The sequence below is a fragment of the Osmerus mordax genome, chromosome 4 (assembly GCF_038355195.1).
Source record: "Osmerus mordax isolate fOsmMor3 chromosome 4, fOsmMor3.pri, whole genome shotgun sequence".
Classification (NCBI taxonomy): domain Eukaryota; kingdom Metazoa; phylum Chordata; class Actinopteri; order Osmeriformes; family Osmeridae; genus Osmerus; species Osmerus mordax.
Genome location: NC_090053.1, coordinates 20,636,005 through 20,663,251, shown reverse-complemented (window position 1 = coordinate 20,663,251; position 27,247 = coordinate 20,636,005). Strand labels below are relative to the sequence as shown.

At 47.6% G+C, this 27,247-nt stretch overlaps 1 protein-coding gene across 1 annotated transcript; it reads left to right on the top strand.

Moving 5' to 3' along the window:
* The first annotated feature begins 1,683 nt into the window (after positions 1-1,683).
* Positions 1,684-27,247, top strand: ppm1h (protein phosphatase, Mg2+/Mn2+ dependent, 1H). The gene is made up of 10 exons (XM_067235332.1): positions 1,684-2,037; positions 6,621-6,786; positions 7,451-7,804; positions 12,171-12,283; positions 12,641-12,725; positions 12,938-13,056; positions 20,734-20,797; positions 22,701-22,808; positions 24,152-24,303; positions 24,528-27,247. The coding sequence occupies exons 1-10, from the start codon at positions 1,805-1,807 to the stop codon at positions 24,673-24,675; spliced, it is 1,542 nt and encodes a 513-aa protein (XP_067091433.1). The 5' UTR covers positions 1,684-1,804; the 3' UTR covers positions 24,676-27,247.

Sequence of the window (27,247 nt, the reverse complement as noted above, 5' to 3'; positions counted from 1 at the left end):
CACACACTCACACTTATGCACACAGAGACAATGGCCGGGTTTCCCAGATTCGTTAAGAAGCTCTTAGCGTTAAGAGCTTCTTAACGAATCTTAACGAATCTGGGAAACCCAGAAAGACAATAATAGGATGTTTATTTAGACATTTAGTCATTTTTTAGCAGACGCTCTTATCCAGAGCGACATGATGTCTAGACACTTTTATCCAAAGCAGGGGGATTTGAACTTGTGACTTTTTGATCTGCAATCAAACATTTTACCACTGAGTTATACTCATCCTTACAACAAACATTGGCCGGGTTTCCCAGATTCGTTAAGAAGCCCTTAACGCTATGAGCTTCTTAGGAACGTTCTAAGAGCGTTGAGCTTCTTAACGAATCTGGGAAACCCTGCCATTATCAGTTGAGATGACCACTTCCTTTTTGCCGTCTCTGATGGAGTAGTGATATCTGGTGGTCAAGCAGTAGAAAATGAATAGAAACCGGAAAAATGTTCCAACCTAAAGCACATTCAGATGTATATCATTTCACATACTGATTATGTTCTGTGATAAGTTTATGAAGACCATTTGACATGATTAATATAAAGAACATGATGTCTTTACACTATTAAAACATTATTTATTGCAGTGATTTAACTTCATGGGAATTTATTAAGCTATACATCATTGTCTGATAGAGGGGGGCAGGGGGGGGCATTGTAATTTCACTTTCTGCCCCACATCCCAACATACATTTTGTGTTAAGTATCCTGTTCAGATCAATATTCATCCCTGAAGCTTTTTTTTTCAACTCGAATGGATCGTTCATGAATGCATCTGATTAACTATTTCCTGAACTAGACTTTCAGATAGAGCTGATCCATATTAATGACCATTATTTATGCATTATCTATGAACACGTGAATACAGGATACATTCCAATCAAGTTAGAATGTTTTTATTTAATACGTTTACATTCAAGGTGGGGACAGTAGCCTATCCTGATTAGTGTAACGTATAAATATGGTTTACAGGTGAATACATTCTTATCAAGAAGATTATCGAAATCGTAGAGATTAGTTGTTGTCCGTAATTAGGTCACAGAAGCGCTCTACAATCTCATTCATTATGTATGGCTATTTTGAGCCAGTTCGCATCTGTAGCGTCTCTAGAGTTAATTAATTCTCAAAGGAGCAACTTTCGTACTATAATGAGTATTTTTCTTTGAAGGCACTCAGACAGTAATTGGTGACTATATGCAGTTGATTCCTTATTCAGCTACTGAAGTAGCCTTCTTGTCTAGACAGTATTTGATGGGGGGTGTTGTTCTGGGTAAATCTGGCCGTTATATTCCGAATGTATTAGATGTATTTATTTTTCCCATTTTGAGAAATATTCCCTACCCCCCCCCCCCCCCCCCCCCTCCCAAGTCCTTTGAGTGACTACAAAGAAGCGGAGCAAACTGAGGTCTGTGATGGTCTTCTGTAGACTATCTTGATCGAATCACGGCTACTAGATTTAAAATAAAATGTTAGATGAATGGATCTCGAGAAGGAAAATTACCCACAATAAGCATTATACCGGGTTAAACCACAGCATTCCAGGAAACTACCTTTGAACTAGGCTAAAACCATCAACTGGTTGGTCACATGACTGTGTTCATCATGAGTTTATTTCCGCGTTCATCTTGGACTGAATGAATTGGAGAGGCGCAGACTACGAAACAGTCGGCCCGCTTTCAGCGCGTCGCCGTGCAAGGGGGGTATTTGGGTGAGGGGACCCGCGCTTAACATTAAACAGTTGGACATTTACTGCTGCTGCAAGACCATGCTCACACGGGTGAAATCAGCGGTGGCTAATTTTATGGGAGGAATGATGGCAGGTAGCTCGAATGGTGACCATCTCGGCGGATCGGATTTGCCGTTAAAATTCCCTTACTCAAGACCGGAGTTCCTTGGACTGTCACAGGATGAAATTGAATGCTCAGCGGATCACATAGCGAGACCAATCCTCATTTTAAAGGAGACAGAACGATTGCCATGGGCCACTGGTTATGCAGAGTAAGTATAGACCAATCGTTGCAAATTTGAGCTTAACGTCGCTTTAAATACCTAGCTAGCTTAGTGCGCTACTTGGAACCGCAAATGTAAACATCAGCATCCAATTGTGCGCATTTACCGCAAGGATGGATCAGGGTGTAATATAGCCTAGCCTAGTTCACGTCTTGCTGAATTGTTGACATGAAGTGGGCATACAGTATATACTGAAGAATAGAGGGGACGTTAAAAGCAAAGAAGGCCTTAAGTCTTTACGGTAAAAACCGATACAATGTGATCTTAAAATATTCATGTTGCTACTTGGTTTACTATTGAATTGTATTGGAGATCTGGGTAATGCATAACATGGAATATCCTTCCGTTTTCAGAAAAGGACAGTCAATATTAACTTATTCAATATTTACCTTACAAAATAATATTTTCATTTTCACTTCAGTCAACAACAGAGCGATGTGTCCACCTAGTGTGTCATTTTTACAGCTACTCAAATGCAAATTATTACAATTTTAGTATATTTCCATGTTGGCCATGCACATGACTAAGTACTGTACCTCTGGCTGTCTGGAAGCAGTTGCAGTTTGCACTTCCTTTTATGAAAGGACAACTTGTTTACCTGGTTCATGCCTTAAAGAGGGAAGTCTGCGCTTCTCTAAGAAGTTGAAGCAAAAAAAACTATGTAAAACGTAAAATGTACGTTAAAATGTAAAACTTTTTCATCTGAAGGAAACGGAAATAGAATATCTACTTAATTTGCATGACTTGAATGCACTGCTGCACTGTAAACCTAAAGTACCCTATTCTTACACTGTTTCCAACAGACAGACAGGCACACATGTTGGTGTTAGAATAACACTTAACAGACAACATTTTTATTTCAATTTAAGCTTGCATATAAAATCACACATAATATCAGGGAGTAATCCACCTAAAATCATTCAAATATGTTTTTTTTCTTCCATAGACTATACTTCGAGGTGCATGTCCGTTATCCAAACAGATGGATGGTTTTCCTACCTAATAATTTAATCGATACTCTCAGCTTTCCATTGCTTTTCCATTTCTCAGATGAGATGGGTTATTGAGTTGAAAAGACTCTCCATTTTTGTAAATGGTTCCAGGGTCTGTCTGCCTGCCTCTTGTGTTACAACTTGAACTCAAGCAGCTGAACCCACCTGGCAGGTTTGGTTCCATTACAACAAACTCGGGTGCGATTGCTCTGTTAGTGCGGTTGATTTCAACAAGTGTGAATGCTGTCATTTGAACCTTGGTGTGCACCAAACAAGCGGGCCGAGACCAGCTGAATCGGTCCGTTTCCAAACAAACTCTGGTGGGGTTTGATTGTTAGATGAACGCAACATGGACCAAAGACATCTAAACGTCAAAGCTGTCCAATCAGATTGTGACCTTAACCTTATGCCTTTTGTTTAGGTTCAGTGTTAAAAATGCCAGTGTGAATGCTAAGTGAACCAGGACTAAATGTATCGTTACATCTTTTGGTCCGAATCAAGAGAGAAGAAATGTGTCAACACACCCTAAGATGTACAAGTGTCCCTCGTCTGAGTGGACCATAACGAGTCAGCTGGCATTCATCCACCCTTATACATCAGCCAACCTGGTCTTTGTCTTCTGATAGTTTTCCTACACACCAACCAAGTTCACCACAACAAAGACATTTTATTCACCAAACACTTTGTGACTTAATTTTGGAAGCGAAGTTCAGGCATTGTCACAGCCTCAGCACATTTAAACCCTGTGAGCATGTGGCATGCATGCATCACAGTTTCTCTGTAGCACAGGCCAGCAGGCTGGGGGATTAGTCAACAGCTGTTTGACCAGCAGGCCATGTTGTTGTGAAATCTGTGCCCTCGCTGCCAGCGGGCGTGCCCATATTGAGATGATGTGATCCACTTATGGGAGTAAACAGCATGAGGAAGGCATGGTCCCGTAGCTAACATTTTCCACAAGAGGGATCTGTGAGTCTCGGAGCTCTGACGAATGGAGAAGGGTAAGACGTGAGGTGGTGTTTCCGGAGCACCCTCTCCTGACCCCGGTGATGCTCTCTCTCCCCAGTGCTCATAGTCAACAACGCCTCATGACTCAGAGTCCGGATCTTTCTCTCCTGTCAGATTGCCGCTCTCTCTCTCATTTCCCTGCATATATAAACTCCCTGACCCCCTCCCCCTCTTTCTCACCAGCTCTGTGTTTCTGTTCTTTTCCACCGTTTCCTCTCCCTCCTCTATGGAATGAGTCAGTCTCTAACCTCTGACTGACAGCACGGCACTAATGAACTCGATACAAGCAGGTCGATGGTTGAGTCGATGCGTGCGCCTGTTGGAAGGGGCAGAGCTGTTGTGCTGACTGCATGTCTGAGGGAATGACAGTCATGTACACACACACGGCACTCAAGTGGTACGGTACAACACACACACACACAGGCCACACAACGGTACAGTACGATACACACACACACACACAGAGCACCCGAGTGGTACTGTACGACACACACACACACAGAGAGCACCCGAGTGGTACTGTACGACACACACACACACACAGGCCACACAACGGTACAGTATGATACACACACACACACACACACAGAGAGCACCCGAGTGGTACTGTATGACACACACACACACACACACAGATGGCCAGCAGGCACATCACATGACACAGCCTGTGTTCTCTATCTGAGCCCGTTTCTCTTCCCTATCTGATTCACAAGGGTCCAGCCAGGTTTGTTTTCCTAGTTCACTGTGGAAAGAACGAGGCAGTTTCACTTCACACAGTTCAGCTCGCATGGTCAGTGGCTTCACCTGGATAAAGTTAACTGATGTAAATCTTTAGCGGAAGTGAGTCATTTCATGGGGTCAGAAATAATTTCTCACCCATAAAACCTAATAGTTTTGTTTGCTTGTAAGTTTGAGGTTGTGTTTTGTCTAGAAGTATGTCTTGATAAAGCATCACATCCTTCTATTTCCACTGAGAGTGAGGTCTGGTAGTCTGGTAGGTACTTTAGTGTGCAGATAATTATGGTGATCATGTGACCCGTGATTGCAGTGTTCAGTGGCCTTCCAGGGTCGTAGAGCATCACATCCTCGTGAAGTGATGTTCCTGATACCCATCTCGGCTTCTGGGCTTGTGCGTTAAGATAACGAGAACACAAGCAGGATGTAGAAGAACAATTATCCACTCATCGAGAACAGTGATTTATAGCGACCGCTCTGTCTGTCTGTTGCACTTTGGAGGTGGAAAGGACTGATTGCTAATTGTTGTGGAAATGCTCTCTGTCCGGCCTAGACTAGACGTGCCAGGGCTTTGAAAACGCCTGGGGACTGGAGGAGAAAACACGAGCTCTCTGGGACTGGAGGAGAAAACACCAGCTCTCTGGGACTGGAGGAGAAAACACCAGCTCTCTGGGACTGGAGGAGAAAACACGAGCTCTCTGGGACTGGAGGAGAAAACACGAGCTCTGGGACTGGAGGAGAAAACACGAGCTCTCTGGGACTGGAGGAGAAAACACGAGCTCTCTGGGACTGGAGGAGAAAACACGAGCTCTCTGGGACTGGAGGAGAAAACACCAGCTCTCTGGGACTGGAGGAGAAAACACCAGCTCTCTGGGACTGGAGGAGAAAACACCAGCTCTCTGGGACTGGAGGAGAAAACACCAGCTCTCTGGGACTGGAGGAGGAACTGTCACGCAGGCATTGTGTGGTTGGCAGTTTTGCTCAAACATCCTCATAAGCACTGCCTTCTAACACAGTTCACATAAGCAAGGCCCTCTTGACAACATTTCCACCTTCTGTCTTTTAGCTTGATTTGTTTCAGTCCCTGAGAAAACAAAGTTTCCTTTTTGTCGAAGATGGTCATGAACAACCACGCAGAAAGACTCAAACCTCCAAATGTTCCCAGACAGACATGACTATTGAGGTCAGAGTTGGGAAGGCCCCGAATGTGAGCAAGGGGAAGAACGAGGTAACCCAAGATGACAGGTCTGCGGTGTCTCGGACCTCGCGCCTCGCTCAGGGCATGGCTGTCTCCTGGGTTTGAGTGGTTCAGGGAGGATGTTGTGTTCTGAATATCACAGGCTTGGCCTCCAACAAGTTCAGCCTCTGATACGAGGAGAATGCTCTCCTCTGAACCTTCCTGTAGCATCAGGTTAGGGTTTGTTCGGTGCTTTCTGGTTCTTCAGCACTCTCTCTTACTCTCTCATTCTCTTTCTTTCCCAATATTTTTCACATGAATATTGTCTTACATACAATATTATTTTATCTTCTGACTTTTTGTGGCAGTAGAAACGTCCAATGTGGAGAGAATTTCTGATTAATCTCAGAATTACCATCAGAATCAAAGGTTTACACAAACAAGGAATTTACTATGGCAGGAAGATGCATACGATAAACAACAAGAATCTTAAATACAAAATGTAAAACATTTACTACTACTAGACAATGTAAAAATGTGTATTCTGTTTGTCATTATTTCTTAAAGCATTTTTTGCTTTACTTTAAACATTTCAAAATGTGTGCGTAGGACTTGACCCCAGTGCTGTACGTGTCTGTGTAACGCGTGTGCCTGTTCTGCAGGGTGATCAACGCGGGGAAGAGCCCACTGAATGAGGACCAGGCGTGCTGTGAGGTTCTGGTGCTTAAGAAGAGACACGTGGGGAGCTCCACCCCCAACAGGACCCCCACCAGCAGGAGGAGGTCGTCCCTGCCCAACGGAGAGGGCCTGGGCCCGAGGGAGAACACTGTGAGTCCCCCAGACCCCTCCAAGACCCCACCAGACCCCCCTGCCCCCCCAAAGACCCCACCAGACCCCCCTGCCCCCCCAAGACCCCACCAGACCCCCCTGCCCCCCCCAAGACCCCACCAGACCCCCCTGCCCCCCCCTAGACCCCACCAGACCCCCCTGCCCCCCCACCAGACCCCCCTGCCCCCCCACCAGACCCCCCTGCCCCCCCCCCAAGACCCCTCCAGACCCCCCTGCCCCCCCCAAGACCCCACCAGACCCCCCTGCCCTCCCACCAGACCCCCCTGCCCCCCCACCAGACCCCCCTGCCCCCCCCAAGACCCCACCAGACCCCCCTGCCCCCCCCTAGACCCCACCAGACCCCCCTGCCCCCCCACCAGACCCCCCTGCCCCCCCCCAAGACCCCTCCAGACCCCCCTGCCCCCCCCAAGACCCCACCAGACCCCCCTGCCCCCCCCCTAGACCCCACCAGACCCCCCTGCCCCCCCACCAGACCCCCCTGCCCCCCCCAAGACCCCACCAGACCCCCCCTGACCCCTCCAGACCCCCCTGACCCCTCCAGACCCCCTGCCCCACTGACCCCCCCTTGACCCCTCCAGATGTTCCTTTATCAAGGGATTTTAGGGTTGGAATGACAAGGTTTAAGGTGTGTGTGCACTTCCAGGATTGCGAGGGCCTGACGCTTCACTACTGGGCCATGTTCGACGGCCACGCGGGGTCCGGCGCCGCGGTGGTGGCCTCTCGCCTCCTGCAGCACCACATCGTGGAACACCTTCAGGAGGTGTGGGACGTCCTCCAAAACCCGTCCGTGCCGCCCCCCACCTGCCAGGGGGAGGAGCCCACCAACCACCACCTCACCCCCACCTCCCACCGGGCCCTCACCAGGGCCGCCTCACTCAGGGGGGCCGCGGGGGCCCCAGGGTCCCCCTGCCCCCCGCCGACGCGCTTCTTTACCGAGAAGAAGGTCCAGCACGAGAGCATGGTGATCGGAGCCATCGAGAACGCCTTCAAGGACATGGTAGGACCAGTCATTACACTCTGCTAGAGCTAGTCACATCCAGTCATTACACTCTGCTAGAGCTAGTCACATCCAGTCATTACACTCTGCTAGAGCTAGTCACATCCAGTCATTACACTCTGCTAGAACTAGTCACATCCAGTCATTACACTCTGCTAAAACTAGTCACATCCAGTCATTACACTCTGCTACAACTAGTCACATCCAGTCATTACACTCTGCTAGAGCTAGTCACATCCAGTCATTACACTCTGCTACAACTAGTCACATCCAGTCATTTACACTCTGCTAGAGCTAGTCACATCCAGTCATTACACTCTGCTAGAGCTAGTCACATCCAGTCATTACACTCTGCTAGAGCTAGTCACATCCAGTCATTACACTCTGCTAGAGCTAGTCACATCCAGTCATTACACTCTGCTAGAACTAGTCACATCCAGTCATTACACTCTGCTAGAGCTAGTCACATCCAGTCATTACACTCTGCTAGAGCTAGTCACATCCAGTCATTACACTCTGCTAGAGCTAGTCACATCCAGTCATTACACTCTGCTAGAGCTAGTCACATCCAGTCATTTACACTCTGCTAGAACTAGTCACATCCAGTCATTACACTCTGCTAGAACTAGTCACATCCAGTCATTACACTCTGCTACAACTAGTCACATCCAGTCATTACACTCTGCTACAACTAGTCACATCCAGTAATTTACACTCTGCTACAACTAGTCACATCCAGTCATTTACACTCTGCTTATAGCGACGGTGCCTCATGTGCTAACCACGCATTAGACGTCCTCTATAAGTCTCTGAACATTTATTGCTGTATTGGTTCATTACCAGCAGTGCAATTGGGAACTGCTGTTTAAACGTCATACATACAAATGTTTATGGATATAGAAATGTATGTGTATGCTGACACATGCAGCCTAATCTGGAGTTATTTATAGGTCACTTCTACCCAATGTGACAGGGTGAGATGTGCTCTGATTGGAGGGAGCCAGTGTGACAGGGTGAGATGTGCTCTGATTGGAGGGAGCCAGTGTGTCAGGGTGAGATGTGCTCTGATTGGAGGGAGCCAGTGTGACAGGGTGAGATGTGCTCTGATTGGAGGGAGCCAGTGTGACAGGGTGAGATGTGCTCTGATTGGAGGGAGCCAGTGTGACAGGGTGAGATGTGCTCTGATTGGAGGGAGCCAGTGTGACAGGGTGAGATGTGCTCTGATTGGAGGGAGCCAGTGTGACAGGGTGAGATGTGCTCTGATTGGAGGGAGCCAGTGTGACAGAGTGAGATGTGCTCTGATTGGAGGGAGCCAGTGTGACAGGGTGAGATGTGCTCTGATTGGAGGGAGCCAGTGTGACAGGGTGAGATGTGCTCTGATTGGAGGGATCCAGAGGCAGCTCCCACAGAGGAGTGGGTGTCAAACAGCTGGAAGCTGAAGATAAGACACTGCACCTACTCTCTCTCTGTCTCTCTCTCTTTATCTCTCTTTATCTCTCTCTCTCTCTCTCATATCCATTATCTGTAGCTGATTCCTTCAAACCAGCAGCATATAGTGTCAGCCAGCCAGCCAGTGAGTCCGTTCGTTGTCTATTCAGTCAGCCAGTATTCAGCTCTAGTATTCTGGCCCAGTCTGAGGTCGGAATCTAGCTCTGCTGCACAGTCGGTCCAAGGTTAAAGGGGTTAGAGGCAGAGCCAGGGAGGGGTTCACGGTTCTGAAGGAAAAGAGGTCAAGAAGGTCTAAAGATTGTTGCTTGGATCAGTTAAACATATTGCTGTCGAATCATAAGAGCTGTTCAGCTCACTTGGCCTGGTAGATTTTCATCTGGCTGAGCGGAGCTGGCATTGGCAGTGGGCTTCTTGTGTGACTGTGCGCGGATGCAACGTGAGATCACGTGTGAACAGAGATCACGTGAGAACACAGATCACATGTGAACACAGATCACACGTGAACACAGATCACACGTGAACACAGATCACACGTGAACACAGATCACACGTGAACACAGATCACACGTGAACACAGATCACACGTGAACACAGATCACACGTGAACAGCCACCTGTGTTCCTGAATTTGCCGTGTAACGTCTTTCATGCAGGTTCTCTCTTCCTATTTATTTACATATGGAAACAGATGATTCTAGAATACATTTACACACTGCCAGAGTGCCATAGTTATTCATATAAGAAATGAGCCTACAGGAAATAGATGTTTAGGCAGGGTTTCTCGGGCATGGCATGCGTTCATGTAAACATGCTACATCCTGACACAGGGAGGTCTGCTTGTTTCATCTCCACTAGATGGCGGTGTGAAGTCAACTATTTTATCTGGGGGAGTCTGACTGAATCAGCTCCATCGAGGCACCGTTATTGCACCATTATTGCTGCACCTGTGCACTTTACCGAGAGGGCTGCTGGGACACAGTCAGTGACACACAAGGAAAGAGATGGTTGGAATGAGATGGTTGGAATGAGATGGTTGGAATGAGATGGTTGGAATGAGATGGTTGGAATGAGATGGTTGGAATGAGATGGTTGGAATGAGATGGTTGGAAAGAGAAAAGCTGTGTGCGGAGAGGAGGCTAGCATGCTGTTGAATATAAGAGCAGAGTTGGATTTCACTTGTTTAGCTTTGATTCTGAACAACTGACTGGGATTTAGACCTTGGGGTGAAAATCTGATTATAATTTTCCTAAATGTTTAGCCCGATCCTGTTTTTATACATGATCAAGTTAGCGTCTCATTTCTCTCTAAAGCTCAGTCTTTCTGTTTATCTCTCTGTCTCCGCCACCCACCCTCCCTCCCTCCCTCCCTCTGTCTCTCTCTCCCTCTTTCTGTCTCTCTCTCTCCCTCTTTCTGTCTCTCTCTCTCTATGACTTTGAGGCGGTTCATGTTTGGGTAACTCTGTCTCAGAGTTCACCGTGGTGAGCTTATCTTGTCAAGTATCCTCCAGAGCTGATAATTCTCTACTGACATGAATCACCGCATTCCTATGGAAACGCTGCCAGAGACTGCTAAACAGGCAGGGACGTGGTGTAAACACCAGACACACACCAGCGCACTCTGGATTATCACTCAATTCTACTGGGAACAGGATGACTGAGAAATTAGATCCCCCACTTCCAGATCCCTAAGGTGTCCAGCCACTAGCCAACCCACGAGCTAACCCCACGAGCTAGCTGTGCCACAGGGAGTGTGGCTCGTGACCTCGCCTGGTGTCTTGGATGAGGGATTCTAAAAGGGGACTGTGTACAGATTTAGATACGTTTATTATTGATGTTGGCGGCTCTGACAGCTGATTGCAGGAGAAATGTATGCATTGATCTGCATTCATATTTCATCTTAGGTTGAAGGACACCATCTTCTCTCTCTCTCTCTCTCTCTCTCTCTCTCTCTCTCTCTCTCTCTCTCTCTCTCTCTCTCTCTCTCTCTCTCTCTCTCACACACTCTTTTTTCTCTTTATCTCTCTCCCCCACTCTCTCTCCCTCCTACACTCTCTCTCTCTCTCCCTCCTACACTCTCTCTCTCCCTCCTACACTCTTTCTTTCTCTCTCTCCTACACACTCTCTCTCTCCCACTCTCTCTCACTGTCTCTCTCTCTCACTCTTTTTAAATGTTTCTCTCCGTCAACAGGGCGTAACACACACACACACACACAACAGACCTACCTGAACGTGGCAAGTAGGGAGAAGTGCCGTGCCCAAGGACACAACGTTATTTTGCACGAACCGGCAACCATCTGATTAACAGCCCGATTCCCTAACCGCTCAGCCATCTGACTCTGTGCATGTGTGTTCCACAAGGAGCGATGTGTTTTGGTACCCAGTAGATACATGAGGTTGTGCATCAGTCAGTTTTACATGCACACATAACGAGCAGAACAGCAGTGCAGACTGTTAAACACCTCTAAGCTCTTCCACACTCTTCCTCAACCAGCATTTAGATTCCAGACATGTTACATTGTGTGGCAGACCTGCATGATTCAAATGGATTCATTCAGTGACAGATTAACTATTAAAATAAATAATTTATGCTATAGATTTTTGAATCATATCCTGGTTTAATTAGCACAAAGTTAATCTCCTAATCCCCCAGCGTAATAAGGAGCATCTCTCCAACACCTTGTCTCTCTGCGTTTCATCATCCTGCTCTGTATCGCACGCTGCTCCTACAGTCATACATCCCATCCTGACTAATATCACATATTAAATCAGTATGTCGTAGCTCCTCTGCTACAGCAGAAGAGGTTACCTTTCAACAGCAGACTGAGTTAGCTTTTAACAGGCTATAGGTATAATAAATTAAATACCCCCTTTAATTGCATAGGTATTCTTCTGTATGTGTGTGTGTGTGTGTGTGTGCAGGATGCGCAGATTGAGAGAGACAAGATGGTGTTCAACATCTCTGGAGGCTGTACTGCTCTGGCGGTGATCTTCTTACTGGGGAAACTCTATGTTGGGAATGCTGGAGACAGTAGGTGAGTCTAACACACAGAACACACACACACACGCTAACACACAGAACACACACACGCTAACACACAGTACACACACACACGCTAACACACAGTACACACACACACGCTAACACACAGTACACACGCTAACACACAGTACACACGCTAACACACAGTACACACACACGCTAACACACACACACGCTAACACACAGTACACACACACACACACTAACATACGTTACACACACACTCGTACACACTCACACGTCTAAGCCGATATGCACCCCTCCTCATCAGGCCACCCTCCCTGAAATCCGCGCCAGCCGTAACAATCCAAAATAAACAATCCTTGTTTTGTCTCCCTGGCTGTCTCAGAGCCATCATTATCCGGGCTGGAGAGGTCATCGCCATGTCAACAGAGTTCACTCCAGAGTCAGAGAGACAGCGGCTGCAGTTCCTGGTAAGAGTCACTTACCCTGAGCCCTCATTGATTCCACACAGCTGCCAGATCTTACAAGACGTTCCACACTCTCTCCCTCGGGGACGGGTACTATGCTTATCTCTCCAGCTACCCTGCTCTGCGCCCGCTCTGTAGACCACGGGATTGTTTTCCCTTTCCCTCGTGCCATGTCACTCTCTCCCTCTCGTTCCCCCTCGTCTCCTCTCCTGTAGGCCTACATGCAGCCCCACCTGCTGGGGAACGAGTTCACCCACCTGGAGTTCCCCAGACGAGTGCAGAGGAAGGAAGTGGGGAAGAGGATGCTGTATCGAGACTTCACCATGTCTGGCTGGTGAGTAGGGATGGGTATCGAGAACCGGTTCTTGTTTAGAACCGGTTCCCAGTGAATCGATTCCTTGGAATCGCTAGCAAAATTCCTTAACGATTCTGTTAACGATTCTCTGTGCCGTTGCGCATGCGCGAACTTTTATAGTTTATTCAGACAGACTGCAGAAAACATGGCAACTAGGAAGAAGCGTTCTAAAGTTTGGTTGTATTTCACGACAAAATGACAACAACGTCACTTGTAACGCGTGTAAAAAGTCTATTTCGTCGAAGGGAGGAAATACTACAAATATGAAGAAGCATTTGAACACACAGCATGGAATGAAGTTACTGGAACGTCATGTGTTCGATGCATGCAGCAGCGCAGCTAACGTTCGCGCTTAATCTCTAACTATCTAAGGTAGAGCTAAACTGCTCAAAAGTGATCACAACCACTTGTTACTGTGTGAAGCAATTTGCCTTTATTGTGTATAGTCGACCTAGTTATCTTCTGTCCCGTCGTTTGAAGCATACATTTTAGCTCCGGCATTCGTCTCCCATTAGTATTGATCTTATTGATCATTTCAAGTTATCGGGGTGGCGTGTGTTATCAGCAAACGTTCGCGTGTCCCATTATTAAACTGAGCATATCGATTTTTAATCCATTATTAAACTTAGCATTTTAATTGTTTAACCTTTTAATAGTCCTGTTAAATGTGACTGAAAACGCCTAAACATACCCAAAGTACATTGAAAGCTGTTGTTGAACCATTTGGAGTACATGCATGTAAAATGGTCTCTTTTGAAAGGTGACACTGAAGTTATTTCCCCTGTTGTTAGGACCCCTGTAAGTCCTACTGGTGTTGAGTAATAGAAGCTTGAACACAAGGAAACTGAAAGTTTCTATCTCCGACTAGATTTTGTTTTGAAAACAGAGGCCTGAAGAGGCCTAGAGGTGGTAGGTATTAGCTCATTTCAGAGCCAGTCAAAGCCAGTTTGAGAAATTTGTTTAGAACGAGTTTGTGTGTGGGGAGGTGCAGGACGCACAGACCTATGGCTGTAGAGGGGAAAATCGATAAGAAAATCGATAAGGAATCGAATCGATAAGCAGGAATTGATAAGGAGTCGGAATCGTTAAAATCTTATCAATACGCATCCCTACTGGTGAGTCTCCTCTGCTGCTCCCGTACTTTGTTGTGTGTGTGTGTGGTGTGTGTTGTGTGTTTGTGTGTGTGTGTTGTGTTGTGTGCGTGGTGTGTGTGTGTGTGTTGTGCTTCCTCGTGCCCTAGGGTCAGATGAGCCACTGTGTCTGGCACCATCTCACATCATAACGTCACATTCCAAAGTTTCACAAATAACCTTGCACCGATAGCATGGAAATTGCCATCATCAACAGTCTCTCTGTCTCCCTTTTTGTCCGGAACCTTGAAATAAGAATTCAATGACGGGGCACTGCACTGTACCGAGTATCTGAATGTGGCTGCGACATTTGATTAGCTGCATCCAAGTGAGGGAACCTCAAGGACGGCTGTCAGAGGGGAGCATCTCTGTGTGAGGGAGGTGACTGAGCAGGGCTGTGTCTGTGAGCAGGGCTGTGTCAGTGAGCAGAGCTGTGTCAGTGAGCAGAGCTGTGTCAGTGAGCAGGGCTGTGTCTGTGAGCAGAGCTGTGTCAGTGAGCAGGGCTGTGTCAGTGAGCAGGGCTGTGTCAGTGAGCAGGGCTGTGTCTGTGAGCAGGGCTGTGTCTGTGAGCAGGGCTGTGTCTGTGAGCAGGGCTGTGTCTGTGAGCAGGACTGTGTCAGTGAGCAGGACTGTGTCTGTGAGCAGGGCTGTGTCTGTGAGCAGGCTGTGTCAGTGAGCAGAGCTGTGTCAGTGAGCAGGGCTGTGTCTGTGAGCAGGACTGTGTCAGTGAGCAGGGCTGTGTCTGTGAGCAGAGCTGTGTCTGTGAGCAGGGCTGTGTCTGTGAGCAGGACTGTGTCTGTGAGCAGGGCTGTGTCAGTGAGCAGGGCTGTGTCTGTGAGCAGGGCTGTGTCTGTGAGCAGGACTGTGTCTGTGAGCAGGGCTGTGTCAGTGAGCAGGGCTGTGTCTGTGAGCAGGGCTGTGTCTGTGAGCAGGGCTGTGTCAGTGAGCAGAGCTGTGTCAGTGAGCAGGACTGTGTCAGTGAGCAGAGCTGTGTCAGTGAGCAGGGCTGTGTCTGTGAGCAGGGCTGTGTCTGTGAGCAGGGCTGTGTCAGTGAGCAGGGCTGTGTCAGTGTTGCCTGAAGCAGGTTCTGTGTGAGCAGATGTAGGTCAGGACTCTGACTGCTTCCTGCTTCCAGAACTCTCAGTCCAACTAGCTGCCTGTCTCGCACACTCAGACACATAATATATTTTTAATCCGGTTCTAACTCAGCTCTGCTTTAACAGTCAGGAGGACTAGAACTGGAACCGTATTTCACCGAGTCACATTCCGGACTGGACACAGAGCGAGACCAGCTTCTCACGACAAGCCTCTCTGGAAGGTTCCAGAAGCCTTTTTAGATGTTCAGACTATTCATGTTCAAAGACACACTCAAGCATTTGCGAAACAATTCTGATAGTCTCATCTGCTGCCTGAGAGTTGCTGGAGCCACTTACACTTTGATGTGTGTTCAGATGCCTTAGTGGTGTGTTATCTAACTACGTCCGTGAGCCTCCCTCCTTCCCTCCTTCCCTCCTTCCCTCCTTCCCTCCTTCCCTCCTTCCCTCCCTCCCTCCCTCCCTCCCTCCCTCCCTCCCAGGAGAGACGTGTGTTCAGGCCCTTGTTCAGTTGATGGATGTTTGACTGTGTGCATGTTCTATATCCTCAAACACCCCAGCAGGCAGGGAAGCCAGGCGACAGGGCAGGATGGGCTGAGAGGGAGGGAAGAGGAGAGGGAGGGATAGAGGGGGAGAGAGAGGAAGAGGAGAGGGAGGGATATAGGGGGAGAGAGAGAGGGAGAGAAGAGGAGAGGGAGGGATTAGAGAGAGGGAGAGAAGCGAAGTTGGAGAGCTAACGAGAGATGGATGTGTTGCAGAAACGGGAGAATGAAAGAAGGAGGAGAGGTAGGAAGGAAGGTGGGTGATGTGTAGTCAGGGCGGCCGAGCCGGGCTGGGAGGAGTGCGTGTGGGGGCGGTGATGAATGACAGACCAGGGTTCTCATATGAGAGGCCGTCTAGGGCGAAACTACTGAAAAGCTTGCTCATACACATGAACTCATCAGTTGTTCTTTAGCACTGTTGTACTGATGTCATGCCAATACATCTTGAATCAACACATTAAAATAAGTAATTTTCATTAGTAATTCATTAATTTAGAAGAGAAAGAAGGGGAAGAGAGAGAGAGAAGGGAGGGGGAGAGAGAAAAGGGGGGGAGAGAGAGAAGGTGGGCGAGGAGACAATTTTCAGTGCGCCTGCAAGTTTGTTTCAGTGCATCTGTAAGTCACTGTAAAATGAAGGCAGAGCTGCTTAACCTAATACCTCAGCACGCTTGCTGCTTAAGACTTGAAAAGAAAAAACAAGATGCACACATTGTTATGTTTGGACATTGTGAAGACGGATTTATTTTAGTTCGCACTGATCGAAGTCTAGGTGGGGGGGAGAGAGAGAGGTGGGGGGAGAGAGAGAGAGAGAGGTGGGGGAGAGAGAGAGGTGGGGGAGAGAAAGAGAGGTGGGGGGAGAGAGAGAGAGGTGGGGGGAGAGAGAGAGAGGTGGGGGGAGAGAGAGAGGTGGGGGGAGAGAGAGAGAGGTGGGGGGGAGAGAGAGAGAGGTGGGGGGGAGAGAGAGAGAGGTGGGGGGAGAGAGAGAGGTGGGGGGAGAGAGAGAGGTGGGTGGAGAGAGAGAGAGGTGGGGGGGAGAGAGAGGTGGGGGAGAGAGAGAGAGGTGGGGGGAGAGAGAGAGAGGTGGGGGGAGAGAGAGAGAGGTGGGGAGAGAGAGAGAGGTGGGGAGAGAGAGAGAGAGGTGGGGGGAGAGAGAGAGAGAGGTGGGGGGAGAGAGAGAGAGAGGTGGGGGGAGAGAGAGAGAGGTGGGGGAGAGAGAGAGAGGTGGGGGGAGAGAGAGAGAGGTGGGGGGAGAGAGAGAGGTGGGGGGAGAGAGAGAGGTGGGGGGGAGAGACAGAGAGGTGGGGGGAGAGAGAGAGAGGTGGGGGGAGAGAGAGAGGTGGGGGGAGAGAGAGAGGTGGGGGGGAGAGACAGAGAGGTGGGGGGAGAGAGAGAGAGGTGGGGGGAGAGAGAGAGGTGGGGGGAGAGAGAGAGAGAGAGGTGGGGGAGAGAGAGAGAGAGGTGGGGGGGGAGAGAGAGAGGTGGGGGGAGAGAGAGAGAGAGGTGGGGGGGGAGAGAGAGAGAGGTGGGGGGGAGAGAGAAAAAGAGAAGGTGTGAGATTTGCATAGGAAAGAAGTGTCAATGGACTTTGAGGTTCACTGTATGCCCATTTTACCCACCGAACTGTCGTTATTCAACTACTACAAGGTAAACTCGGTTTTGCAGTCAATGACCGCTTTACATTACATTTACATTTAGTCATTTAGCAGACGCTCTTATCCAGAGCGACTTACAGTAAGTACAGGGACATTCCCCCCGAGGCAAGTAGGGTGAAGTGCCTTGCCCAAGGACACAACGTCATTTGACACGGCCGGGAATCGAACTGGCAACCTTCTGATTACTAGCCCGTTTCCCTAACCGCTCAGCCACCTGACTCCCTGCTTTAAAAGAACCTGTACTATATATATATTTTCTAATCTGAACCAGCAAACGTGTTGAGGTATTTGGCAAAAGGTAGGCCCTAGTGCATGTGTATGAGCAAGTTTTTCAGTAGTTTAGCTCAGACGGCCTCTCATATTCTCAAGCTATGTCTGTGGTACCCCACCCCTCCAGCATCTACCCTCCCTCCACCCCAGGAACAGAGGAGAGAGAGATGGGTGAATTCCTCAAACTTCTTCACTGTCACAACTAACTCCATCTCTTCTGTTACTCCTCTCCTTCCTCTAATCTTCCCTCCTCTCCAGAGCCTGTTGGGGACTCAGTGAAACGTAAGTTCAGTCTGTATTTAGAAAAGGACTGTACTGAGGATCGGTCCCTATATCCAAGATATCGTTCGTCCATAGAGGTTTGGCAGACGTTTATTTGATGTCTTCTTGATCATCTAGAGTACCAGTATGTTTGAACGAGGACACAATTCCGCTAGCTGTTCAATGTCACTCCAGAGTTTATTGCTGTTTGTGTGTTAGTATGTATGTGTTAGTATGTGTGCATGTTGGTGTGTGTGTGTGTGTGTGTTAGTATGTGTGCATGATGCTGTGTGTGTGTTTGGCATTGAGATACTGATCACGTAAAGCTTGTGTTTCTGTCACCTCTCTGCACAGAGCAGCAGTACTGTCTGTTCCTAAGAGATGAGATCACTGCTCTCCCCTGCCCATCTCTCCATGCCCTCAGAAGGGCTCATACTGAGCTTCCATACCTCCCTCTCTCCCTTCCTCCTGTCTCTTCCTCCCCCCTCCCTTACTCCTCTTCCACCCCTCCCTTCTTCCCCTCCCTTTCTTTCTTCCCTCCCTCCCTCCCTTCCTCACTCACTCACTCCCCCTCCTGCCCTTCCCTCTCCTCTCTTTACATCCCCTCCTCCTTTTCCATTCCTCTGACCAACCTCCCCTCCTCCACTCCCCTCCCTTCAGGCCTTCCCCCCTTCCCCCTCCCTTCTGTCCCTCCCTCCCTCCTTCCTCTGTTCTCAGACCACGACGTTGGTTGCTAAATCAACCTTGAATGTGAGAGCGTTCCTGTTGTGGTCAAACAGTGCTGCAGCTTGGGAATGTTGTTTCTTACTGCCAGACTGTTTGTTATTGAGTTATGAGGGGGAGCGAGGTGACTGTTCCGGGAGCAGGATTAATGAATCACAGTCCCACCGTCACACGCATGTCAGCTTCAGTGTGACAGACACCGTCTCCATGAAACAGAGTCAAGTTACTGGCTCTGGGAATTTCTGGCCTGCAAACTGAAATAATAAAGAGGAGGTGAGGGAGCACATTCACTGTCCGCTGTAGTTTGACTGTCTGCTGTAGTTTGACTGTCTGCTGCAGTTTGACTGTCCGCTGCAGTTTGACTGTCTGCTGCAGTTTGACTGTCCGCTGCAGTTTGACTGTCCGCTGCAGTTTGACTGTCTGCTGCAGTTTGACTGTCTGCTGTAGTTTGACTGTCCGCTGTAGTTTGACTGTCCGCTGTAGTTTGACTGTCCGCTGTAGTTTGACTGTCTGCTGCAGTTTGACTGTCTGCTGTAGTTTGACTGTTATAAGCGGTCTGTGTTGTCTGGATCGAGGGCCGCGTTCCAGCTCTCCCAGTCGAGCCTTCCAGAGAGCTGCTCTGCTCGCTGACAGAGAAGTGCTGAGTGCTGCAGTCCCGCATGCCCAGGGTGGAAACATATGGTCTCCCCAAGTGAAACCAGTCATCTAAAAACCATCCCGCTCCTTGCTAATCCTCTTTACAGCCACACAGCTGAACTGCATTTGACAAGGTATGGACTGCTTCCATACACAGATGCTGGTTTCCACATTCCCAGAGCCAGGTGTGACGTAGGCGAGAGGGGGCTAAGTCCTCTCAGGTTGTGTTCTGGATGGTTTATCACTAGTGGCTCGAGTGTCTGTTTTTGGTCAAGCTGTATAGAGGACTGTTGCAGAGGGAAAAAAACATGCAAATTGGCGGAGAATAGTGCCGTGTGTGCAGTTTGAGTGCACAGACCTTCTTGAACAGTGAAGGGGGCCCCTACGTCATGTTTGTGTATTAGAGTCATGTTTGTGTATTAGAAACTGCAAGTGGCAGCTCGGATCTAAGATGGATTCGAGAGACCGCAGATAGAGTGCGGCTAGTTTGGTTTGTTAAACGTTTTAGATCAACACTTGTATTATTGTTTTTGTTGATTTTATGTAAAGCACTTTGAGCTGCAATTCTTGTATGAAAAGTGCTATATAAATAAAGTCTTACTTACTTACTTACACTGTAATCACCTGTACATGCACTCACCATAGGCTTGGAATGTTTAAATGGAAAAGGTTCATATGTTCGCCTAGTCAGATGATTATGGTGAATTATTCATGAGTGGGGGAAGTTTAAGTTCGCTCAGAGAATGGGTGAATATGGGCCGAACGTAAACACACACGCACACACTGCACACACACACTGCACATTGACGTACACACACCCAAACAAGAGCATCTTACATATTCAGTGGCATTTTGCAAGTGTGTATCACAAGGGAGAGTTCCATAAGACGAGTCAGAGAGGGGAGTACAGAACAGAGATATGCTAAGGCCCTGTCTCCATCTTTCATCTGTCTTGTCTGTGTTTTTATATATATTTATATATATTATTTTTTTACAGCCTCTCTTTCTTCCCAGCACTTTGTGGTCTGCAGCGAGGGCCCTGTGGGAGGCTCTGAGGCTGTGGGAGGCTCTGAGGCTGTGGGAGGCTCTGAGGCTGTGGGAGGCTCTGAGGCTGTGGGAGGCTCTGAGGCTGTGGGAGGCTCTGAGGCTGTGGGAGGCGCTGAGGCTGTGGGAGGCTCTGAGGCTGTGGGAGGCTCTGAGGCTGTGGGAGGCTCTGAGGCTGTGGGAGGCTCTGAGGCTGTGGGAGGCTCTGAGGCTGTGGGAGGCTGTGAGGCTGCAGAGCGTGCACACACTGCCAGCCGTAAAACAAAAACCCATTAAAGTCCTCTGTCCTCTCTCCTCTGCGCAGGGCGTATAAAACCATCGAGGACGACGACTTGAAGTTTCCCCTAATCTACGGCGAAGGGAAGAAGGTGAGGTCAGCGGCCGCTCGCCTGTCTGCCCGCTCTGCGGCCCCCGCAGTCTGCCTCGCCTCGGGGCCCCCGCAGTCTGCCTCGCCTCGGGGCCCACGGCTCATCTGGGCACCCTCCGTCACCTGGGGCGAGAGAGCGCTAGCTCCGCCTGCAGTAACGACCTGGTGTCTCTTCATCATGCCTTCAGTCCAGCTAGAGAAATACTGTGGCTTTTCAAGGTGCTGTTAAGGTGTATCCCTGTTCCTCACCCAGGGGCGCCAGGTTTGTGAACTCAGCCAGGGGCGCCAGGTTTGTGAACTCGGCGAGTAGCTCCTGCTCCAGGTATACAGAGGTTATAACGCTTTGAAGGAGAAGCACCATGTTTATCCACTCTGCTCTCTCACTCCACACACAGCCTAGAGCTGCTGGTGTGTGTGTGTGTGTGTGTGTGTGTGTGTGCGTGTATGTGTGTGTGTGCGTGTGCGTGTGTGTGTGTGGACCAGTGTATATCACCCCAGAGTGTTGTCTGGGACACTGCCTGTCACAAACCTGGAATAGTCCCTCAGTCCGTCCGTCAGTCCTGCGTTTGAAGTGAAGTCAGGAGAAGGGTGAGTGTGTGAAGGGAGGGATGAATTGATAGGAAAGAGAGAGCGAGGGGGGGGGGGGTTGTGTCTGGTATGGACGCAGGAGCAGTTCAAAGCTTGCCACACTTAGTGATTTAATCCCAGGGTATTTCTTGTTCTCTGCCTGAGGGTCTTTACTTTAAAACACTCATCCTCTCCTCATCCCTCGCTGCCTTGTTTGTTGTGTATCCTGATCACCGGCTGGTGCTGGTCTGGCTTTATGCTGTACAGTTCCTTCCATCCACCTCCTCACTCGGATGTTAATGATATATATTTTCATTTAGCCTGGCTTCCTGGCCCTGCACCCGCTGCCAGCTGGAGATGTGGCAGTGATTTGCACATCCAGTGGTGCTCACAGCGTGGAAATGAGAGCAGACTGAGTCTGGAGCCGAGGAGGTCGTTAAGGATTCAGAGGGCTGGAAGACGCGGAGATGCTTTTCAGTTGCTTCACAGAGCCATGAACAATCCCCCTTCCGGCACATTAGAGGCAGCACCCTTTTCTGATGTGCTTTGTTTTTAATGAAGAGCTTGTGTTTATTTGCCTTAATGCGGGTAATCCATGCCCATCAGATGCCCCCCGGGATGCCCTTCTGCTGATTGTGGTGGAACATCTCTGAGGAAGTGCTCAACGAGGGCCATTATTTAGTAGAGCTATTGAGACCGGCAGCTTGGCTTGAAGTGATGTAGTAAACTGACGGATCGGTTTGAGATGTACCAAGACTAGGTTAGGTCTTAGGACAGGTAGTGCAGTAAACCTTTCTCATTAGGACACGCATTAACATATAACTCACCTGTTTTAAGACTGAGTACAAGGGTATGTTATATTTATACATCTATAGTGAACCAAATGTGTTCATTTGTAACGTAACTCCATTCCATGGACTGACTGAGTTAAGGCAGCACCACTCCGAGTCAGAGGTGAACTGAGACCAATTAACCTTGGAAACAATAGCAGACAAACATTTTAAATAGTTGCCAAAACAAAGAGCATTCTGACCTCCAGAGAAGGTTAGTTGACCTCCAGAGAGAGGTAGTTGACCTCCAGAGAGAGGTAGTTGACCTCCAGAGAAGGTTAGTTGACCTCCAGAGAGAGGTAGTTGACCTCCAGAGAGACAGTTAGTTGACCTACACAGAGAGTTAGTTGACCTCCAGAGAGACAGTTAGTTGACCTACACAGAGAGTTAGTTGACCTCCAGAGAGAGTTAGTTGACCTCCAGAGAGAGTTAGTTGACCTCCAGAGAGAGGTAGTTGACCTCCAGAGAGGGTTCGTTTTCAAAACGGGTATGTGATGATCTTTGCAGGCTCGTGTTCTGGCAACGATTGGGGTTACCAGGGGCTTGGGAGACCATGACCTTAAAGTCCACGACTCCAACATCTACATCAAGCCCTTCCTTTCCTGCTGCCCTGAGGTAAAGTATTGCCTGTTTATATAAAAGTTGGTATTATATACCATTCATGTTATTCTTCCTTGTATGAATGACTGTAAGTCTCGGTTGGATGATGGTTCAATGATGATAATTACTGTGATTAATAAATGATGGACTGTATCCTGAACTGGAGGGTGATGAACTGGAGGGTGAATACCAGGAGTCTGGTTTGATCATTGCAGACACATCGCAGTCTCCGTCTTTCAAAAAGAGTACTAACCTCGTAATCGCATATCGTACACGTACTCCATCCCTCCAGGAGTCAGACGGCTCTCCTTCTCTCTCTTGATCTTTAATTCAGAACCACAGAGTTCAGTCCTGGTTCAGCATGGACGTGCTTTCTTTTGAACATGTTTCCTTCCCTCCGACGAGTTGTCTGCCCGCGCCTGGCTCCTCCGAGACGACAGTAAATACAGAGTCGATACATATGGAAGATGCGTCTGTTCTTCCCTCACAAACTGACAGGGAGGGGTCACAGGGTTGACTGAAGGTCAAGGTTCTTCCTGTTGACCGTGTGTATAATAGAGGCAGGATTTAACCGGTTTTAGCTTCTGCTACCTGAGTAAGGTGAGAAGCTTCTCATGGAGAAACTAGTGAAGTTACTGTAGTTTGTTACTTTGTCTCACACCCAAAGAGGAACACGCAAGAAGCAGTTATTCAGACTTTCTGGAAACTTTTTGAGCCTGTTGTGTGATGTCAGAAAAATATAAAGAGACTATCTTAAGTCTCTAAAGCTGCCAAACAAGGTTGCTTGTTTAAACAAATGATAATGATAACCATTTTAATCCAAATGCTTGTAATAAGCAATAGTTAATGGGTAATAAGGCACTTATAACATGCTTATGAACATTAGTTTGTGTTAATTACACCAAAGAAGTGTCAGTAATATTAGTAAGGGTTAGGGCTAGGGTTAGTGTTATCGTAAGATAAGTGTTAGGTAATGGGCCTGTATAAGATGCTTACTAACATCAATATGTGTAATAAGATTGATTAAGGCCTTATTACCTATTAACTACCTCTTATTACACCCGACTCTCAAGTGTTACCATGGTACCTACTGTTCATGTGACTAAACAGAAACAGTGGGCTGTAAGAAGGGCATGATTCCTTCACAGATTCCCTCTCCCTACACAGGACACGTATTGATCACAATCTCCAGGAAGAATGTGTGTACTGTATATCTTGATACAGCGCCAATCATCACTTCCTGTCTCCCCCCTCCATCACTTCCTGTCTCCCTCGCGCCATCACTACCTGTCTCCCCTCTGCGTCACCACTTCCTGTCTCCCTTGCGCCATCACTTCCTGTCTCCCCTGCGCCTCCAGGTGAAGGTGTACCCGCTGACACAGTACCAGCACGGGGCAGATGATGTCCTGGTGTTGGGAACAGACGGGCTGTGGGACGTCCTGTCCAACCAGGAGGTGAACGAGGCCATCACCGGTTTCCTTGCCAACTGTGGCCCTGACGACCCTCACAGGCACGTTCCTTTCACGGCTCAGCTGATGTCACAGGTCACAGCTTAAACCCCCCCCAAAAAAAAGCGTTGCTATCTTGTAGTAATCATGCTCATTTATAAAACTTTTGGTCCCTGTCTTAAGTTCTCTGGGGTTCCTGTCATGTGTGTTTGGCTGAAGACAGGTGCTAGGGACTCGTACAGTGATGTGAGCGTGGCGAGAGTTCTAACAGCCTGGTTCCCCCCAGGTACACCATGGCGGCCCAGGACCTGGTGATGCGGGCGCGAGGAGTGCTAAGGGACCGTGGCTGGAGGATAGCTAACGACCGGCTGGGATCTGGGGACGATATCTCAGTCTACATCATCCCACTGATGCACGGCAACAGGCAGACCTAGCAACCGCTGGCACCTGCGACGGGGAGAGACGCGTGGTTCGTATCTCCTCGACACCTTCCCCCTCCTGATCCCTGACCTGTGTCTTTGTCACGCTAAACGCTCTCCCCACGTGAAGGATTTTCTACTTCTGATGAGTCGCTGTGGCCAGAGTTTAGTTCACGGTATGAGGTTTTGTCCAGGATTGTACGAGACTAGCATTGGTCAATGTGAAAACGAGGGTCAACGAAGAGCCTTCTCTTTCAGACCATAGCCTCTCATCAGGTTGTTAATGTGTTTCCCCTAGTAAAGTTGTGAACACCTAGTGTAACCAGCACACTGCAGAAGATAAGACTAGTTCAACCAGACCCACATGGTACAGAAAAGGCTAGTCACCATTGTTGCTGGGTAGTTTGGATCTAGACTCAAATGTATACTTCCCTTTTGTAGAGCAAAGAAACCAGAGGTACACCAATGGGTCTCTACTTACACTCTCTCTAACTGACCCTTTTAAGTTGTTAGACGGCTACTAGCCTCGTATGTTAACTGATGAAGCAGAAGGAAGTGATTGGAGGGGGGTAGGCATGTGGGAACCTGTTTAGGAAGTGAAGATGTGAATTGAGATATTAACGTTATTGACAATAAGTATGTAAATATGTTTAATATGGTGACATTTGGGATATTGTGTATATGGTTTTGTTGTATGATTGTACAGTGTATAGAGACCCTGCTTGAAATGTATATACTGTAAGTGATCAAGCCCCTTATCTTCTAAGGATCATCTAAGCCCTGCTTGACCAAGGTTAGCCGTCCTTTGTGTCCTCAAATCTCAAAATAGTGCAATCTGCCAGTAGACATCCTTTAGCTTTGATTTTTCAGAGTTACCTAGTTCCTTGGGCTGTGTGCAGTGGGACTAAATGAAGTCAGTCTGCTGTGAAGCTGGATGCCACTGGCCCGTTGGCCATCTCTGGATACTCTTTGGATAAAAGCGTCTGCTAAATGACTGAAGAAAATCTCTCTTTCATTTTAAATTTGTATTTATTTATTTAAAAAAACATTTTCATTTTCTTAGTCAGTTGTGGCCGTGCTGAGGGAGAAACAATGATATAGCTGCCCTCAGAAGTAACATGAACTCATGTGTACATTATTTGTTCATTTTAATGAACGGTAGTGTAATTTAAAGTTTTAATGTGTTTCTGATGCTGAAGAACCCACTGGTATTACTGAAAAATATTTGGTGTTTTGATAGCAAACCTGCATTACATCTTGAATTAATCCAGCCCCTGCAGTGGTGAACCATTCGAATTCAACACAGTTCCTGTCTAATCAAAATGAAATCAAGTTTTCCATCTACCTCATGATTTAAAAAATCCACTTTCCTTGTTTTACCTGTGTGCATTATCTCTTTGTGTGTCTGTTTACAAATTTAATGGACAGCATTTTCTGGTAGACTTGCCAGTCTTTTAAATTAGTCTAATCTGAAAATGTAAGCACTTCGTGTTCGATGTTCGTGCACTGTGATTGATATGATGATGCCTATGCCAACTGACATTTGAATTCAGTTGGTATTGACATCATATCTTACTGAATTAATTTTCAGTGTTGACATTATTAGAGAAAACGGCTGTGTGTCCTTTCTAGAGTATCAGTGACTTCTGACACTGGAGAAACAGATTGTGAAATGTATGTGGTGCGGTTTGCTTGTCTGAAAATCAACGTGAATTTGTTTATTTTCCATTATTTTAAAATTATTTTTACTATTAATGGATTGTTGAAGTTAGGTCACAACTCTCAGGAAGCTATGTGGCAGATTTTTTATGCTGTTGTACAGAAAGTGGTTGGTCCTTACATTGTTAAATTCTTCAGAATTTAACAAAGTTCAGAATAAAGATCTGGTATTTACATTTTGTTCATCTTAACAGTCGACTGACGTAGGGCATTACTTATTGAAATGGGTGTTTAGTTGTTAGGTGTGAATATTTGTTATTCTCCTCTTGTCAGGAACATAATTGGGAGTTGACGTTGTAAAACCGAACACACTTTCCTAATGATAATAATATATGTAATGCAAACTAAGGACTTCCCTGAGTGGCATTAGAGGGCATTATGCTGGTGTCTTCGGGCAGGGCAGAACCAGTGATCCAGTAGCTTGTCATGTCTTGTTGAAGCTGGAGGAATACTTCTTTTTGTACCAAGTTTTCTTTCTATCTCTTAAAAGATGCTTTTGCTCTGATCTACTCGTCCTCTTTTGTAACTCTGAGTTCCTCCTGACTGTTCCTGGTATGATGCATGCTTCTGTTCAAACATTGTTCTTCCTCCCCACTCTAGAGAGAACCACTGTAGTTGCTTTATGAGACTTTAAAAGACGGTTGAAGAGGCAGTTGGAGGTTTAAGTGAATGTAAAAAAATGTAAATACAGCGCAACACATACTTCTGGAATAAGTATTTCCTTTGTGACACTGTATGTGCTTTACATTTGTAATCCTGACAAAAAAAAAATGAAGTTCAACATTCGTAACGTCTTGAAAACTTGAGTGCAATGTAAAAAAGATGTCTAGAGTTGCTTTTCAATTTGATTAAAGTACTGGATGATAAA